At 53.7% G+C, this 15,662-nt stretch overlaps 1 protein-coding gene across 1 annotated transcript; it reads right to left on the bottom strand.

Moving 5' to 3' along the window:
• Nucleotides 1–11,765: 11,765 nt before the first annotated feature.
• On the bottom strand, nucleotides 11,766–14,163 carry PDXP (pyridoxal phosphatase). Its single transcript, XM_064655038.1, has 2 exons — nucleotides 13,548–14,163; nucleotides 11,766–13,293 (listed from the first exon to the last, which is right to left on the bottom strand). The coding sequence occupies exons 1-2, from the start codon at nucleotides 14,122–14,124 to the stop codon at nucleotides 12,968–12,970; spliced, it is 903 nt and encodes a 300-aa protein (XP_064511108.1). The 5' UTR covers nucleotides 14,125–14,163; the 3' UTR covers nucleotides 11,766–12,967.
• Between the last annotated feature and the right edge of the window lie 1,499 nt (nucleotides 14,164–15,662).

Genomic DNA, 15,662 nt, shown 5'->3' with positions numbered 1-15,662 from the left:
CCTGCCAGCCCAGGGGCACATGGAGAGGTCCAGAAACTGGGGCCTCCCTCCACACCCCTTGGCTAATGCCAAGCTACTGTTTGTTCAGGATAACAGCTGTCAGGGAGGGAAGTCTCCCTGGGCAAGCAGGCATCAGCCGTGACTTTCTTGGAGAGAAACAAGCAGGGGGCAAAAGCCCCAGCCCTCCCAAAATGCACCCCTTCTTAACAATAGCACTGTCAGCAAGGACTTGTGCTGTGTGACAGAGCTCCCTGTAGCTCTCAGGGACTTATCTAACCCCTAACAAGATCCAGGGAGACATGCCATTCTGACAGTCCTTCCCGCCTGGAAAACAAAGGCATTTGTTTCTCTTTGTGGTGGTCTGTTTATTTGGGGGAAAGGGAAGGAAAAACAGCAGAGAGCAGAACACAGCCTTGCCCCACATGGTGTTTTATTCAGCTGCCCTGGGGGCACGAGCTCAGCTTTGTGGACAGGGAATGTTTTACCTGCTGAGCAAGTCCATGAGGACCTGTGCCCACAAGCAGAGATGAGCGGCACAGGAGACAGAGCTGTAGCTGGGAGAAGGACCTGTCAGGTCTGGTGAGGTCAGGCTGCTGGGGGACAGTTCTATGAGTGGACAGAATCACTTCTCCAGCCATGAAGGTTTGGGTCCAAGGAGGATGGCCAAAAACACAAGCAGCCTGCCAAAACCTGCGAAGGCACTCAGTCTTCCTGAGCTGGCTCCTCACTGATCATAGGAGGTTACCCTACTTGGCCCAGGAGCCCAACCCACATTCCCTGAGGGTTAGTCCCCTCTCAGAATGGCCCAGCTAGTCTCTTGGCTTGGGTGCCACAGAGGAAACAGGGCTGTGTTTCCCCCTCTCCTCGTCCTCCTCCTGCTGTGCTGAAGGCTGCGGTGGGATGATTGCCCGCCAAGCTCAACACTCCCAGCTGGTGGGCGAGGGTACTCATGAACTTGCCTGACAGGTAAAACCTTCCCTCCCTGGGAAGTATCTCCCTGCATTTTATGACTGCTTACCTCTGAGCCAAGGATGCCTTTTTGGCAGCTCCAGGAGTGGGCTCGGCTGGGCGCGGAGAGCTGTTTTTCTCCAGGATTTTATTACTTGCTTTTTTTCTCAGGTGTCTCAGTTGGCCTTCCTTCAAGTTCACCATTGCTTCATCACTATCTACTTTTTTCCTTCCACCAGTCCTGCACAGACCCCACGCAGGGCAGAGACACCACAGACACCACCTTGCACCTTCCAGAAATCTCTCTGGCCAAAACACCCACTGCTGAGCCTTGATACAGAGCCGTGCAGCATCCCGGTGATGTAGCTGGTGGCTTGGGGAGGAGACGGGGGCTCATGCAGGACTTCTGCTGCTGCTGCACTCCCTTTTCCTCCTGCTCCCTGGCTGTGCTGGGAGCCTGTCACACCAGTGCCAACACTATCTCTTGACTGGCATTGGGGCTGAGCCTCTCACCCTGGTGCCAGGCTGCCCAGCCACATGTTCTGGGCTACCTGTTCCCGGTACCTCTGCCTCGGGTTTACTGCCTACCTGCAGGGACCCCCCAGGGCAAGGCAGTGGGTTGACCACCAGGTAAGGACCCTCCAAGGCAGGACCCAGCATCTGTCCTTGCTGCTCAGACCCTCCAAGCACAGCCCTGGAGCTGAATGAGAAAGAAAAGAGCAGAGAGCCCAGGACTGATGTTCACTTCCAGATATCTGCAGTTTGTCCAATGGCAGCCCCCTGGAAGGCCAGAGAACTGTGCTAGAGGGATCCAGTCTCACTGAACACCAGCCTTCATCTCTCTTGCATTGTGCAATGTCCATCAGGCTGACACTACCTGAAAAACACCTCTTCATGTTCCCAAGACCAGCGAGGGAAGTCCTGTGAGCTTCCAATAGCCTGTCCTCTCCCAAAAGTGTAAGAGGACAAGAGGATAGGAACCAACAGTAGCCATTCTCGATTTGGGGCAACTCTGTCCTTTGGGAACAACAAACCTGCTGTTCCTGGGCCCTGCATGTAATGTGGTCTGCGCAAGGTCAGGATCTGTGCTGGGACTGGTTCACTCCAGGCAATGGGGCTTTGGGTTGGGGCTTTGGGAAAGGGTGGCTTTGGGTTGTCAAACTCTTGGCTGGTGGGAGAGACAGGCCAGATTCCTGCAACGCTTGGTTAGGCTAGATGCAGCTGCATGGGGCCATGGGAGGCTGGAGGAGTGGCTAGCAGATGTCTCTGACCATCTGATCCCAAAGCTCCTCTGGCCTCTTGGGCACATAAAGGGATTTGGGATGAAGGTTAGAGGGTGGGCTGCCATGCCTATAAGGCATGTGAAGCCTTATATTGTGAAGGAGATGGCTTGCAGGAAGACTTTATCTCTCCAAAGAACAATAACTAATTCTGAGAAGCCATCACACCCCATGTTTTGAGACACAGGAATGGGGGACAAAGGGAAGTGTCAATTAGCCCAGGAAAAAAAGGTCAGAGAAAGATGGGGATGAAATCTAGTCCCCAGAGACAGGGCCTCCTCCTTCCAATATAATGATAAGTCCCTAGTTGAGCAAGGGTACTCCCAAACTCTGTCTGTACAGCTCTGTGGTAAAGCCCAGGGCACTGGGCCAGCTGGAGCAGCCCTGCTGGAGGAAAACTAACCCCCCCACATACACACCCACCCTTGGGGATCGCAGGGTTGCTGCGGTTTGGTCAAGCCAGCCTCAAAACTGCAGGGCTCAACCTCTTGAAAGCATGCAACCTAAGTGAAGAGTATGACTGACTGAAGCTGGTGTGCTGCAGCTGCCTGGGAACACTCAAGGACTGGCCCTGGATGCTGACCAGCTCCCCATCGAGTTGCCATTTCCCCTTTGTAAAACTCGCTTTCCAACTGCAGAAAGGTTAGGCTGTGCCCAGCACATGGCTGCATCTTAGCTCAGTTGGGGGACAGATGGTTTTACCCCTCAGAGTGAAACTGAGATGCTGGGCTCTGCGCTGCTATTCCCAAACAGAAGTGGGTGAGGATGCTTGGCCATGTTGCAAGCTGACCATCCCTCTTTCAGGCAGGAGGGTGACCTGGGAAAACAGGACACTTTCCGAGAAAAGTAGGCTCTTGGCAAACAGTGTGCCAGTGTGCCTCTGGGCAAGGGGTGAGAGCTGCTGCTGATGGGATGTCCTAATTTGCTGGGCACGTGCTCTCCCTTTTTCAGGGGAGACTCACACATGGCTCAGAAAAATTTGCTTCCTTTATTTTTTTTTGGCCTGGCACAGGTCTGCCAAAGGCAGAATGACACCTCTGTATGTTTGTAGGGCCTTTCTCTGTTGAGTGCCCAAGGAAGGGTGGCTCAGCCCAGCCACGCAGAACTGTGCCAGGGTGCAGGTACCTGCAGTGGGCAGAGAGGGATGAATCCCAGGGGAAGGCAGAAAGCAGGACATGTATTAGTTTCACGGATGAGCTTTATTATTTTTTTTTTAACTTTCTGTGGTATTTCTAAAGACAGGATACTCTTTGGTCCCTCCAAGAGGCTGAAACTTGAAATGCACTGCTTTTGTTTCTTACTTTGCTTTTTAATGCAGCATTGTTCAGTCTTCTGGGTTGTGTGTGCACAATTCTGGAAACACCATGACCCACTAAGGAGGTTTGCCCAACACTGTAGTATCATAGATCAGGTCTCAGCAGCACCATTAGAGCTGATGGGAGCACAGGCTTAGGCGTGTAGCACAAGAGGCAGAGTCAGACAAGGCCTGGTCAGGGGGAGAGAGGACGGAGGGTGAACAGTGCCTTGAGATGAGAAGAGGGAACCTGAGACCTCTCAAGGCAACTCCTCCCTGGGGGATTACCATGTTCTACTGTTCCTGCCTCCACCAACAATGGAGAAGGATGCTAAGGGCATGGCAATACCACTCCTTTTCAGTAGCCGTAGCACTCTCCCCAGCTCTGGATCCTCCCCAACAGCCCCCAAAGCAATTTTGACTGGACGTTTTGCAGAGTGCTAGCACACTGAGTTTTATCACAGAAAAACTGTGTGCCTGAGGGAAAACCTGCCTCTCACTCACACCTCTGCAGGTGGCTCCCCTGGCTCCCACTGCTGGTAGCATCTCAACACCACCCAGTCCCTGTCCTACTCTGTCTGCAACCAGGACAAGCGCCGACAGGCCCCAGCCCTTCAGCAAGCCTTTGCCCAGCTGGTGTGTTCCAGCTCTGCGTAAAGAAGAGCAGTGAGCTCCCTCTCCACATTGCACCAGAATGCCAAGCCCAATTTCACTGCAAGCTGTGCCTGTGGGACTTCTAACCGCAGCTCTGGCTCTCCCAGGGCTGGAATGGCTGGGCACACCGTGGAGGCAACCTCACTGTCATGGCAGCTGCCCTGCTCTGGCTGAGTATCTGTGGCCTCCTCTTGTTGAAACATCATCCCTTGAGGGCAAACCAGCCAGGCACTGGTGAATGAGCTGGGATGAAGGTGAAAGTTGCCATTGCAATGCCAAGATTGCATTCATGCAGGTTCCCCGCATCCTGTCCCAGGTGCTCTTCTTGCCCCTGCCTGGTCAGCCCTGCATCGGTGCAGAAGACAAGAGGCGCTACCCAGCCGTTCTGTGCAATCTGGCTGCTCACCCAGCCTGGAGATCAAAAACTGCCTTCCATGTGAGTCTGAAAATGGGCATTGCACATGGATTGGGGATTGCTGCACCCCTCAGAGGGGATTGCAGGTAGCACACTGTGGGTGGCTGTTTTCCCCATCCTGCTGCTCCAGACTTTGCGTCTGATTCATAGAGATTTAGCCACCTGAAGCTGCTGCTAAGGGCTTTACAGCAGTGCCTGACAGATTAGGTTCTCCTTCACTTTGACTTGGAAAGGCAAAAAGAACATGCTACGTTCTGGAAAACAGAAAATGAGATTCTTGTAGTGGTGCAGCTGATGAAGCAGCAAGTAAAGCAGCAAAGCAGGGTATCTGGCGTTCATCAGATGATGAAGAACTGTGTAAGACAACTATTGAAGAGAGAATGATGTGCAGACTGGAAAACATACATCTATAGCATGGAAACTATAGAGCGTAGGTGGAGGGCATGGTCCCGCTAAGGGGAGCTGGAAGCATGACAGAAGATGCCCGTCCCAGAAGGAGCTGATTAAGCATGCACAAAGGAGAGCCGTGACTTGGATGCAGACTGCAGGGCTGTTGGACACATTGTGTGCCATTTGCTTTCCAGTACACAGCCTTGTGCTTGCCAGCAAACAGGCCCTCCTGAGCAGAGACGCTTGCGTGACCAAGCCACTGCCAGCTGGGGCTGTGGGGCAAAGTGAGGATGAGCAGTGATGAGAAACAGCTCTGTAGCAGAGAGCTGCAGCTGCAGGGTTGCTGGATGCACTGAGGGGGCCAGCAGTAGTTAGGGGCCTTGCAGTGTCAACAACATCTAGCAAAAGAAGCTGACACTCAAAATACAGCCAAAATTGTGCTTGTAAATCTAGCTTTTCGGCTCTTGGGAAGGGGGCTTGTTTAACAGCTTGGAGGAATGTAGGTTTCAAATGTGCAAAGGGACAGGATTTCACACTCTTTCCCCAACCAGTTGCCATTTATCACCTCATATTTCTGTGAGTGAGCTCACATCAGCCAGGATGACACTCCACACCATCCCATTCCACTCTCCAACCTTCAGCTGTTTGCCCCTGCCTGGCACAGCCTCCTCTCTTGTCATGAAAACATTCCTGTTGCTGAGCATCAGACAGATGTGAAAATAACTGTGGGTTTTGCAGCATCAGCTTGCACTGGGTTTACAGATCTATGGAGAAACTCTGATGTGGAACCTCCCACTCCTTCCCTCCTACTAAGACACACAGACAGACAGGAGGCTCAGGCAACAGCGAAAGGGAGGTCTTGCTGGAAAGCAATTTCACCTGCACCTCTTTCTATCCAGTTGTATTTTTATCTCTCTTGGTATCACCCACCTGTGTGTTAAAGGAAAGGGTAACAACTGGTCCTTGTGGGTTGGATGGTAGCAGGGATGCACAATTCACACTCTGTTATACAAGGAACAGACAGGCAGTGGAGCCTCTGGTGGTTGTAATAGAAAGGAAAAAAGAAAAGAGAATATTTGACATGAATATTATGAAATGAAAGAAAAATCTGGTGTCAGTTCACTACAGCCAGCATAATGGGAACACAATACAGGAGCCTTCTTCTTCTAGATTTATTTTCGGCCTAAAGAACAATAGTCCAGGGGATGGGAGAATGAGATCCCTAGACAGATGCCTTACTGGAGTTGTCTAATTTTCTTATTGGACCTGGCAGAGCATCCAAGTTCAAGAGACAAGGAGCAGATAAGAGTGATCCTTTGCAGGTGTCTTACTCTTCTGCATTGCAGAACATTGCCTGGGTAAGATGAGGAAATATGAGTATTAGACAGGACGCCTCCCTGTTTTGAGCCTGTAGGTTTGCTGCTAGAAGGAGTCACACAGTAACTCACATAATCCTTTTCCAGGTAGTTGTATCTCTTCCTAAGTCACTATAGGGATCAGACAGATTTTCCTGCTGCTGTTTGTATCCCACTGCTGGAGATGTTGTTCTGGAGAGCTTACAACACACACAAAGGAGTAATGGCAGACGTTTGTATTGCATCAGCAGGCAGTACCATGGGGTCTGCCTCAGATCCTGCCACTTAAAAGATGTGCCTGCCAGGACCATGTACTACTTGAAATGACCAGCCATATCCATCCCTGGGTTGACCTGAAGATCAGGTATGCTCCACTAGGAATGACTGTTCTGCTGCTGCTGGGTCATCAGCAAGTGACAAGTGACCAAGAGGAGTGGCCTGCAGAGAGTTCTCGTAAGAATCCTTAATATCGTGCTGCTCAAACACATAACAAGAAAGCTGTTCAAAAACATGCACCAACAGGTAGATTTTCAGCAACATTGGCTCAAGGGCATTCAGAGCTGCTTGTGGCCAAACAGGAGTCAAACACATTGTGGATTGCTCAATGACATAGGCCCTTTCACCCCTGAAATTGTTGTGGGAAGGTAACTAATGAAACTGTGGTGGATTGCAAGGCAGTGAGCATCATGAAGTGCAACATAAGCACAGCCTACACTCTCCACTGAAGGAGTATGGCCACCGTGTCTCACAAGACATGTCAATCTCCAGATTACCAAGGCTGTGGTAGGCACATGGTCCTCTAGTCATATTGAAGTGCTGAACAGCACCATACTGCCAGCCTTCACACCTCCACCCCCAAACTTGGCAAGTGCACAAATAGGGACTGCCACCGCTCTGTGCCACTCCTACACTCCTAGGCTCTGCCCAAAGTTAGCTCAATCAGCAGTCTCCAAGCATTAGGCCAGAGAAGGACAGCAAGTCAGGAACACCTCTGTTTCATGAAGAAAGGGCACCTTGCCAGGGCCACAGTCAAGCTGTCCTGGCAGGTGGGAAATCTCTCATCTGCAGCCCACAGTCTCAATTTCCTCTGGCTTCCATGCCACAGGAATAAATTACAGGCAGCTGTAGTACAATAGGAAAGTACACCTGGAGGAAACAGAAAACTGTATCTGAGTTGTTTCAGGTTGCTTGAAACAGGTGGAAGCAATTCATGCTCTGAATTTTATCCAGGTACCACTTTCTGTGCAGCTTCTGTGGGAACCAGGCTAGAGGTTCAGCAAGGGCTGGTGAACAGAAGGGCTGGCAAAGGGCTTTGGGTGACCTGATAGACAACCATGTCCATTTAAAAGACAGGTTTCTCTCAACCCTAACACGTGAAGAGAGCATCTCAGTGCTCAGCAATATCCTATATAGACTGGAAACTGCTAGTTGCTGGAGCTGCACATCTAGCAGGCTAAATCACGGGGCAGAACAACCTGGATCATCACAGGCAGCTGCTCTGTGATCTGGGAATGTTCCTGGCATCACATTGCCCTTGTCTCCATGCTGGAGGCCTACAGAGCTGACAGTGCCTTGCATCAGCCCAGTGATGGTATACTGAGGCTACAAAACCCAGTATTACTCAAAAACCATTAAGAACTCCACCAATTATTAAATTGCTCTCAGCAAGTTCAGCTGTTCAGTATCTCCCAGGGATTATAAGGAGCACCAAAACAGCTGTCTGCCAGGGGCACTTCCAATACATTATCCACACACAATTCCCAGGCAGAGTCCAACCACACAGCAGCAGTTCCTAGATGTGCATAGCCATGTAACTCTCCTGGGCTGCCTGGTGAGTTTGCTGGGGTCAGAGTTCATAGAGCAAATGAGGCACCAGTAAGGAAGATAAAAAACAGAAAAGGATAGAGGGATGGCAAAGCCCATGTTATGGGGTGGACGGGACAATCCCTTGAGGAAGGAGTGGGAAACTGTGCTGCAGAGGAGGGACTTCTACCCACGCTGCTGCTGGAGGAAGAGCAAATGCTGGCTGCTTCTCCTGGGCAGGCAGTGACAGGCTGTTGTTCCTCATCTTCTCCTCCTCCTCCCTGCTCCAGCTGCTGCGGGACAGGGTGGCGCCAGGGCTGCCTGCCTTGGCAAACGGGGACTCTCACATCAGGTTGGGCAAGTATCGAGTGAGTTCCTAGGATCATGATCCTTTCTTGGCTCTGGAGGCACTTTCCCATGCAAAAAAATCCTTCTCTGTCCTGCCAGTCCCAACACCTTCCAGATCCTCCCAGTTCTATTACTTCCAGCTTCCCCATCAGGATGATCACTATTTCCTCATATTAAAGGCACCTACTCATCAATTAATATCTTTGGGCCCATTTGTTGACTTCCTGAAGTGCCAGTCGTTTGACCAACTTGATAACCTTCTGTGATGAAATGGCTGGCTCGGTTGATGAGAGGAGAGCAGTGGACATCTACGCTGACTTCAGTAAGGCCTTTGGTATTGTCTCCCATATAATCCTCCCAGAGAAGAAAATGGAAGTATGGGCTGGGTGATGAAACAGTGAAGTGGACTGAAAACTGTGTGAACAGCTGGGCCCAGAGGATGCTGATCAGTGGCATAAAGTCTAGCTGGAGGCCAGTAATTAGGGGTGTCTCCCAGGGGTCAATACTGGGTCTGAGTCTATTTAGCATCTTCATTAATGAATTGGATGATGAGGCAGAGTGTACCCTCAGCAAGTTTGCTAGTGACACAAAACTGGGAGGAGCAGCTGATACACCAGAGGGTTGTGCTCCCATCTAGAGGGACCCTGACAGGCTGGAGAAATGGTCTGGCAGGAACCTCATGAAGTTCAGTGAGGAGAAGTGCAAAGTCCTGCACCCAGGAAGGAATAACTCCAGGCACCAGTAAATACTGGGGACCACCTGGCTGGAAAGCAGCATGACAGAAAAGGACCTGGGGTCCTGTCGGACACCAGGTTGAACACGAACCAGCAATGTGCCCTTGCAGCAAAGAACATTAGCAGTATCCTGGACTGCATTAGGAGGAATGTTCCCAGCAGATCAAGGGAGGTGATCCTTCCCCTCTACTCAGCACTGGTGAGGCCACACCTGGAGTGCTGGGTCCAATTCTGGGCTCCCCAGTACAAGAGAGTCATGGACATACTGGAGAGAGAGTCCAGGGAAGGGGCATGAAGATGACTAAGAGACTGAAGCCTTTCCCAGAGCAGGCAATGCTCAGCAGGTTGCTGCTTACATCATCCAGCCAGCGGTTGCCACAGTAACTGCACTTATGGATGAAGGATAGGAGATTCCTGGGGTAATGGAACGACTGCCACCCGCCTGGGTGTTGTCCCTGTTGCACAGTAGGAAAGGACTATGCAGTTTTCTGAAGATGAGAAAATAAATACCCTTCCCTACACTACACCAAGCTGGCCTTCCCATCTGCTCCACCCTCCCACGTGCTGCCACAGCTCTACTCTTCATAGCCCTGTGCTCCCTGGCAACTACACTGCTTCCTTAAACACACAACTCAAGAAGAAAGACTGCATTAGACAAGAAGCAATCAGCCTACCCAGGCAGGAGCCATCACTTTTTCCAGTTTCAACAGCAGATGTTCTCTGCAGCCCCACCAGGCCTAACCCAGAGAGAACCAAGGTCTGACCTCCCATGAAGATCACAGACCCCTTATTGACAGTGGTTGAACGGATGTCTGACAGGTTTGGATGGAGAACTCATCGTACCTCAGGGGCCCTTCCAGTCTAGTTTTCTAATAAGATCTGCTCACACTCACGTTCATTACATGCAGGAGCAGTAAAAAGCCTAGCAGACCTGATGGACGCCTACAGAGCTGCTCTGTTCCCATCCAAAGCAGGAACAGCCCTGTGCACATTTACAGGACAGAGGTCACCCCTGCCTGGTGCCCTCACCTATGTGAAGAACCAAGGGAAGGACAGGTAAACCTATTTCCCTTCTGCTCCAAGTCCACCTCTGCTTCATAGCAAAGTCCTCATGGAGAGCTGCACCAGATGAAAAGAAGCTACGTGGTCACAAGAGATAAGGATCAGCCATCACCTCTGGTGAGCTCTGTTTTCAGTCACAGGAAAAAGAAAACCTACACTGCAGTCTCATCTTTTGGGATCCAAAGGATAAACTCCAAAATTTCTTTGGAGAGGGCCCAAACTCTGACTAGCTACTGAATTCCCTCAGTTTACCAGTGTGCTGAGCATTCCCAGCTGTGGCCCCACGTCACAACAACAGCACTTCGAATTTCAGCCTGATACAATAATGAGAGCTCTCAAAAATAAATGAGTATCTCTAGATTGGCAGCCCAAGTTAGCAGACACATTAGGTCTCGATCTCGCTCTGCTTGATGATGCGAATGTTGGTCAAGTGCTCATTAACGGAGTTCCAGTTCTCTGGCAGTCTAATTGGACACGGGACAAAAGAGAGAGATGGGCATATACAAAGGGGACTGATTAAGACAGGCAGTCTTCAGAAAGCTCTTTGGATTTTCTTTTTTTTTGGAAGGCTGTTTCCTAAGTTATTTTGGAGGCAGGAAAAAAAGCAAAAAAGGTACTCAGCACCTGGAATTATCCTAGAGACAATAAGTTGCAACCAGTTCTATCACGTGAGCTGACACCGCACTAACTTACACTGAGAACGGTTATTGAGCTGAACAGCTGATCTCTCCAGTGAGAGATGTGGTGCTTGGTTACCATTAACAGCAGTTAAAGGGGTCTGACAAAGGGGAGGATTTGGCTCCCTTATGAGGAAGGGAGGCAAAATACATTTGAGTGATTTCCAGCTCTTCTTACCCAATCTGTTTTGCCCCTCCAGGCTGGGACCACAGCCAAACCCAGGGAGAGGATGCAGGGCATGGCAAGTTATAGTCTGGTGAAGGTCACTCCAGGGGTAGGGTGTCACTTAAAGCTGAGTGTAGCTGGGAGAGGTCACAGCAAAACCTTCCCTGGGCAGCTGTCATCCCCCTGCAAGCTATATGCAAGTGACAGAGATGGCACCTCACCTCTACCCTAGCAGAGCCAGACACTGTTGGGCAGGACCACACAGATCATCCACCTGGGATCCCCCTGGCTAGCAGTGGGCAGCCTTCAGGCGCAGCACAAGAAGTCACTGTTCTCCATGAATCACCCACATTGTGAAATGCAAAGGCAGGATCATATCACTCCCTGCTCCAATTCACCTCTTGCCCTATGCCACAGCCCCACCAGCCACCTCCACCCTTGACCCTGGTTCTGAGACACCAGTGAGACAGCAGCAAACAGCTCAAAGACACTGTTCACCAGACATTAGCGACTCGTCTTGTCTACCCAGCAGCACCCCCTTGAGTGAGGAAAGGTCTTGCCACGTCCTCATCTTTGAGGGCTCAAGGATACCTAGGGCAGTTTCATCTTGATGGGACCACACGCAAAAAAAGAAGGCCATTTCCAGCCTACGCTCACACTTTATTATATACAGAGACACGGTGAGTGTAAGAACATCAACATGGGACACAGACAGTATGGGAGGCCCAAAGGCACTGCCTCCTGTCCCCTTGGTGCAACCAATCAGCATACTTTATACAAATAATACAGTATTTGAACAATAAATAAGTTTGAATAAATTAAATCAAGAAATTAAAAAAACGTAGAAAGACAAAGCAGCAAGGAATGATTTTGAGGACTGTGACACATTCACAGCAGTGACAACACCATCACCATCTCACCTGCACACCAGCAGCTGGAGCACGGACCCCCATCAGCCCTTTTCTCTCACTGTACTATGAAAAAATCCAACTGAGGAGGGGGAACCAGAGAGTCATACAGTTCACTAGTACTGTGCTGTCATGATCTAGGAGCCCTCTCTCCTTCACAAGCCCCTTCAGAAAGGGTACTTGAAAACAAGGTACAACCGCAGACCCGCTGTGTGCAGTCACAGCTTGTCTGTTTGGCACAAAAACCCCTCAAACCAGTCTCTTCTGTCCTTCAGATAGACACTGGCACAGTTATTAACCGAGTCACGTCAGGGTAGTAGTGGGGGAAACATCTCTAAGGAATGGGGGGAGAAAAGAGATGAGGCAATCTCTCTTTCACTTGTGGGAGGCAGAGATGCTCTCATTCATCACTCCAAAGCTCTGGCACACTCCTTCCACATGCCCTAGCACTGATGGAGACCAGGTGGGTGATAACCCCCCCCCCGGGCAAGGTTACCAAAAGGACTGCAGGGATGCAGCTCAGAAGTTAAGAGTTATGAGCCAAAGGACAGCAGTGAAAGGCCACCACTGGTTATCCAAGGGAAAAATAATAATAAGACAGCCAGTCCCTAACTCCTGCAGGGGGAGAGGCCACACAGACACACTGGTTTGACCCCCCTGTCAGCCTCAAGACCTCCAGCTCTCTCTCAGTGATGCTGGTAGCTGGCAATGAAGGAGAGAAGGACTCTGTCCATCATGGATAGCTCTCAGCAGAAAGGAGACAACTCAAAGCCTGTCTCCTCCTGCCAACTCTGCTCCCATCTGCCCCCAAAGAAGGATGCTGGAATGTGAAGAAACCCGGAATTGAGGGAATAGGGCAGTGAGAGAGAAACAGGAACAGATGGAGATCTGGGATGGGGAACCTGATCCCTCTGCCCTCACACATACAGACTGCTACTCATCCAGGCCTGGTATCAAGTCTGCAATACTGTCCACATAGTAATTGGGCACCAGATCCTTAGCAGCAGCGCTGTCGCTGGCCATGTAGGCCTGCGCCTCTTCCAGGCGGGAAACACCTGTCAGGGTGAGAATCGTGGCAAGCCCGCAGTTCTTGCCGAAGAGGATATCTGTCTCCAGACGGTCTCCCACCATGAGGGTGCGGGACGGGTCGACGCCGAAACGCTCCACAATGCAATCGAACATGTACGTGTTGGGCTTCCCCACCACCAGCGCCTTGCGGCCCGAAGCAGTTTCCACCGCGGCTGTGAGGCTGCCAGTCCCTGCGGGGGGGGAAGGAGGAGAAAAAGAAGTAGCCGCGGGCAGCTCAGCACGCTGGGTCCCGCCCGAGGACAGGCAAGCGAGGCGCTGGCAGCACGGCTCCGAGAGCCGGCAGGGACGCGCCAGGGCAGCCCTGCCAGTCCTGGCGCTCAGGGACCTGCCTCGCCCGGGGCCTGGGACAGCGAACCCCACCCCAGGAGACCCCGCCACCAGCCCCTTCCCCCCGGGGGCGGCGCGGGACGGGGCGCGGGCTCACCAGGGGTGCGCTGGCCGTCGCTGAGCGGGTGCCAGGGGTCGGGGTCGGTGGCCACCAGCAGGCACTGCGGGTCGCGCAGGTAGCTACAGGCCTGTGCCAGCTTGGCGAAGGTGAACTGGTCGTCGTAGCCCACCAGGACGGCGCGCACCGGCTCGCCGGGCGCCGGCTCGCCCTCGCCCGCCAGGCGCAGCCCCGCGTCGCGCACCTCGCCGCGCAGCCCCTCGCCGCCCAGCACGAAGACGCGCCCGGCCCCGCTGCCGTTCCCGCCGCCGCCCAGGAGGCGCTGGCGGAGGAAGAGCGCGGAGCACAGCGCGGAGCTGAAGACGTGCTCGGCGCGCACGCCGCGGAAGCCGAGGCGGCTGAAGCGCCGCTCCAGCTCGGCCACCGAGCGGCGGCTGTTGTTGCTGACGAACAGGGCGGCCTTGCCGCTGCGCCGCAGGCGCTCCAGCAGCTCGGGGGCGCCCGGCACGGCGCGCTCGCCCGCCCACAGGACGCCGTCGCAGTCGAAGAGCAGCCCCTGGGCCGGGCCCAGCACCTCGCGCAGCCCCGCGCCGCTCAGCCGCCGGCAGCTCGCCATGCTGCCGCCGCCGCCGCCTCCGCCCGCCCCGCCGCGCCACCGCCCTCCGCCCGCCCCGCCGCGCCGCCAATCACCGCCCACCGCCCGCGCGTCGTCGCCAATGGGAAACCCTGACGGCCTCCAGAGGGCGGGGCGGGGCCGAGGGCCGGCGCCCACAGTGACGATACGCGGAGGAGGCGGGGCCGGGGCCGGCCGCGCTGCCCATTGGCTGGAGGCGCCTCCTCGGCCACTGCCCCCCGCGGGGGCGCGCGGCGGCACAGCGCCCCCTGCTGGCCGGCGGGGCGTGAGGGCGGTGCGATCGCCATTACGGCCCGGCCGCTTGTCTCCGCTGGCTGTGGGCGGCGGCCGACCCCCCGCCCTCCCGGTCCGGGGCTCGGCCGTGTCCCCCTTACCTTCTTCCCGCTGCGGCCGCGAGGGCTGCGGCCTCCGGCACCTGCTCACACCTGCCTACGAATTTGACACCAGCTCCTCAAATAGTGGCAAACCAACACAGAATCAGTTAAGTTGGAAAAGACATCCGAGATGGTCGAGACCAACCGATGTCCGAACACCACCACGTCAACTAGACCACAGCACTGAGTGCTACATTGAGTCTTTCCCTAAACACCTCTGGGGACGGTGGCTCCACCACCTCCCTGGGCAGCCCGTTGCAATGTCTGATCACCCTTTCAGGGAAGAAATTCCTCCTCATGTCCTCTCGCCTTGTCTCTGGTTGCCTGGGAGAAGAGGCCAACACCCACCTGTTTACAATCTCCTATCAGGCAGTTGTAGACAGCGATAAGGCCACCGTGAGCCTGCTCCGGGCTAAACAGCCCTAGCTCGCTCAGCTGCTCCTCACAGGACACGCGCTCCATATATATAAATATATATACATATCTATTTGTATTTATATATATTCGTCTGTATGTTCTTGGGTGGGGCAACGCGTTTTAAGGCAAAATGGGGCTGGGGTCATGGTTGAGCATCCACAAATGACCCAGCCAGGCCAAGCTGCCCACACTGGCCCAAAAGCTGCAGGCAGTGCCTGGGCCTGCGATGGAGGAGCTGGGCAGGGAGCTGGGCCCTGGCAGGGACAGGGTGGTGGGGGAAGGTGAAGGCGGGAGAGCAAGGGGAGGCAGGTGGAGCGTGCCAGGTGGTGTAAGCTGAGGGACAAAGGTGGAGGTGCAGGAGTCCCTCAGGCCACCACCCTGGTGTTTCCACAGCACCTACTGGATTCCCAGATGGACGCCAGACCCCATCTCCCCAGCCTGTGATTCCCCCACGCCCTGCTCAGTTCTCTGTGGGCTGTCCTGCAGGGGCCAATATGGCCAAGAGGCTGCTTTCTCCTGCAGGCAGAGGCTGCCCTTCATCTGTGGTTCCTGGGACACAGTCCATGGCAGCCTTTGTGTCAGCCTCACCAGTGGAAGGCTTGGGGGACAGCGGGACATCTCGGCTGTGACGGGGTGCCGGCTGTGGCGGGAGCGGCGGCGGGACAGAGGGGGCTCGGCTGGGTGCCATCCGTCGTGGCAGGGCTTTTGGGCTGGCTGCCGGGGCAGGAG

Source organism: Pseudopipra pipra, chromosome 5 (genome assembly GCF_036250125.1).
Source record: "Pseudopipra pipra isolate bDixPip1 chromosome 5, bDixPip1.hap1, whole genome shotgun sequence".
NCBI classification, from domain to species: Eukaryota; Metazoa; Chordata; class Aves; order Passeriformes; family Pipridae; genus Pseudopipra; species Pseudopipra pipra.
The sequence above is the reverse complement of the archived record's forward strand: the minus strand, read 5'-3'. Positions and strand labels throughout refer to the sequence as shown.

Bases quoted from the DNA above. Each gene is read 5' to 3' on its own strand.
- PDXP (XM_064655038.1), bottom strand. From the start codon at position 14,124: ATGGCGAGCTGCCGGCGGCTGAGCGGCGCGGGGCTGCGCGAGGTGCTG. The intron at 13,294-13,547 runs GTGAGCCCGCGC...CCCCCCCCGCAG, and splicing joins CGACGGCCAGCGCACCCCTG to GGACTGGCAGCCTCACAGCC.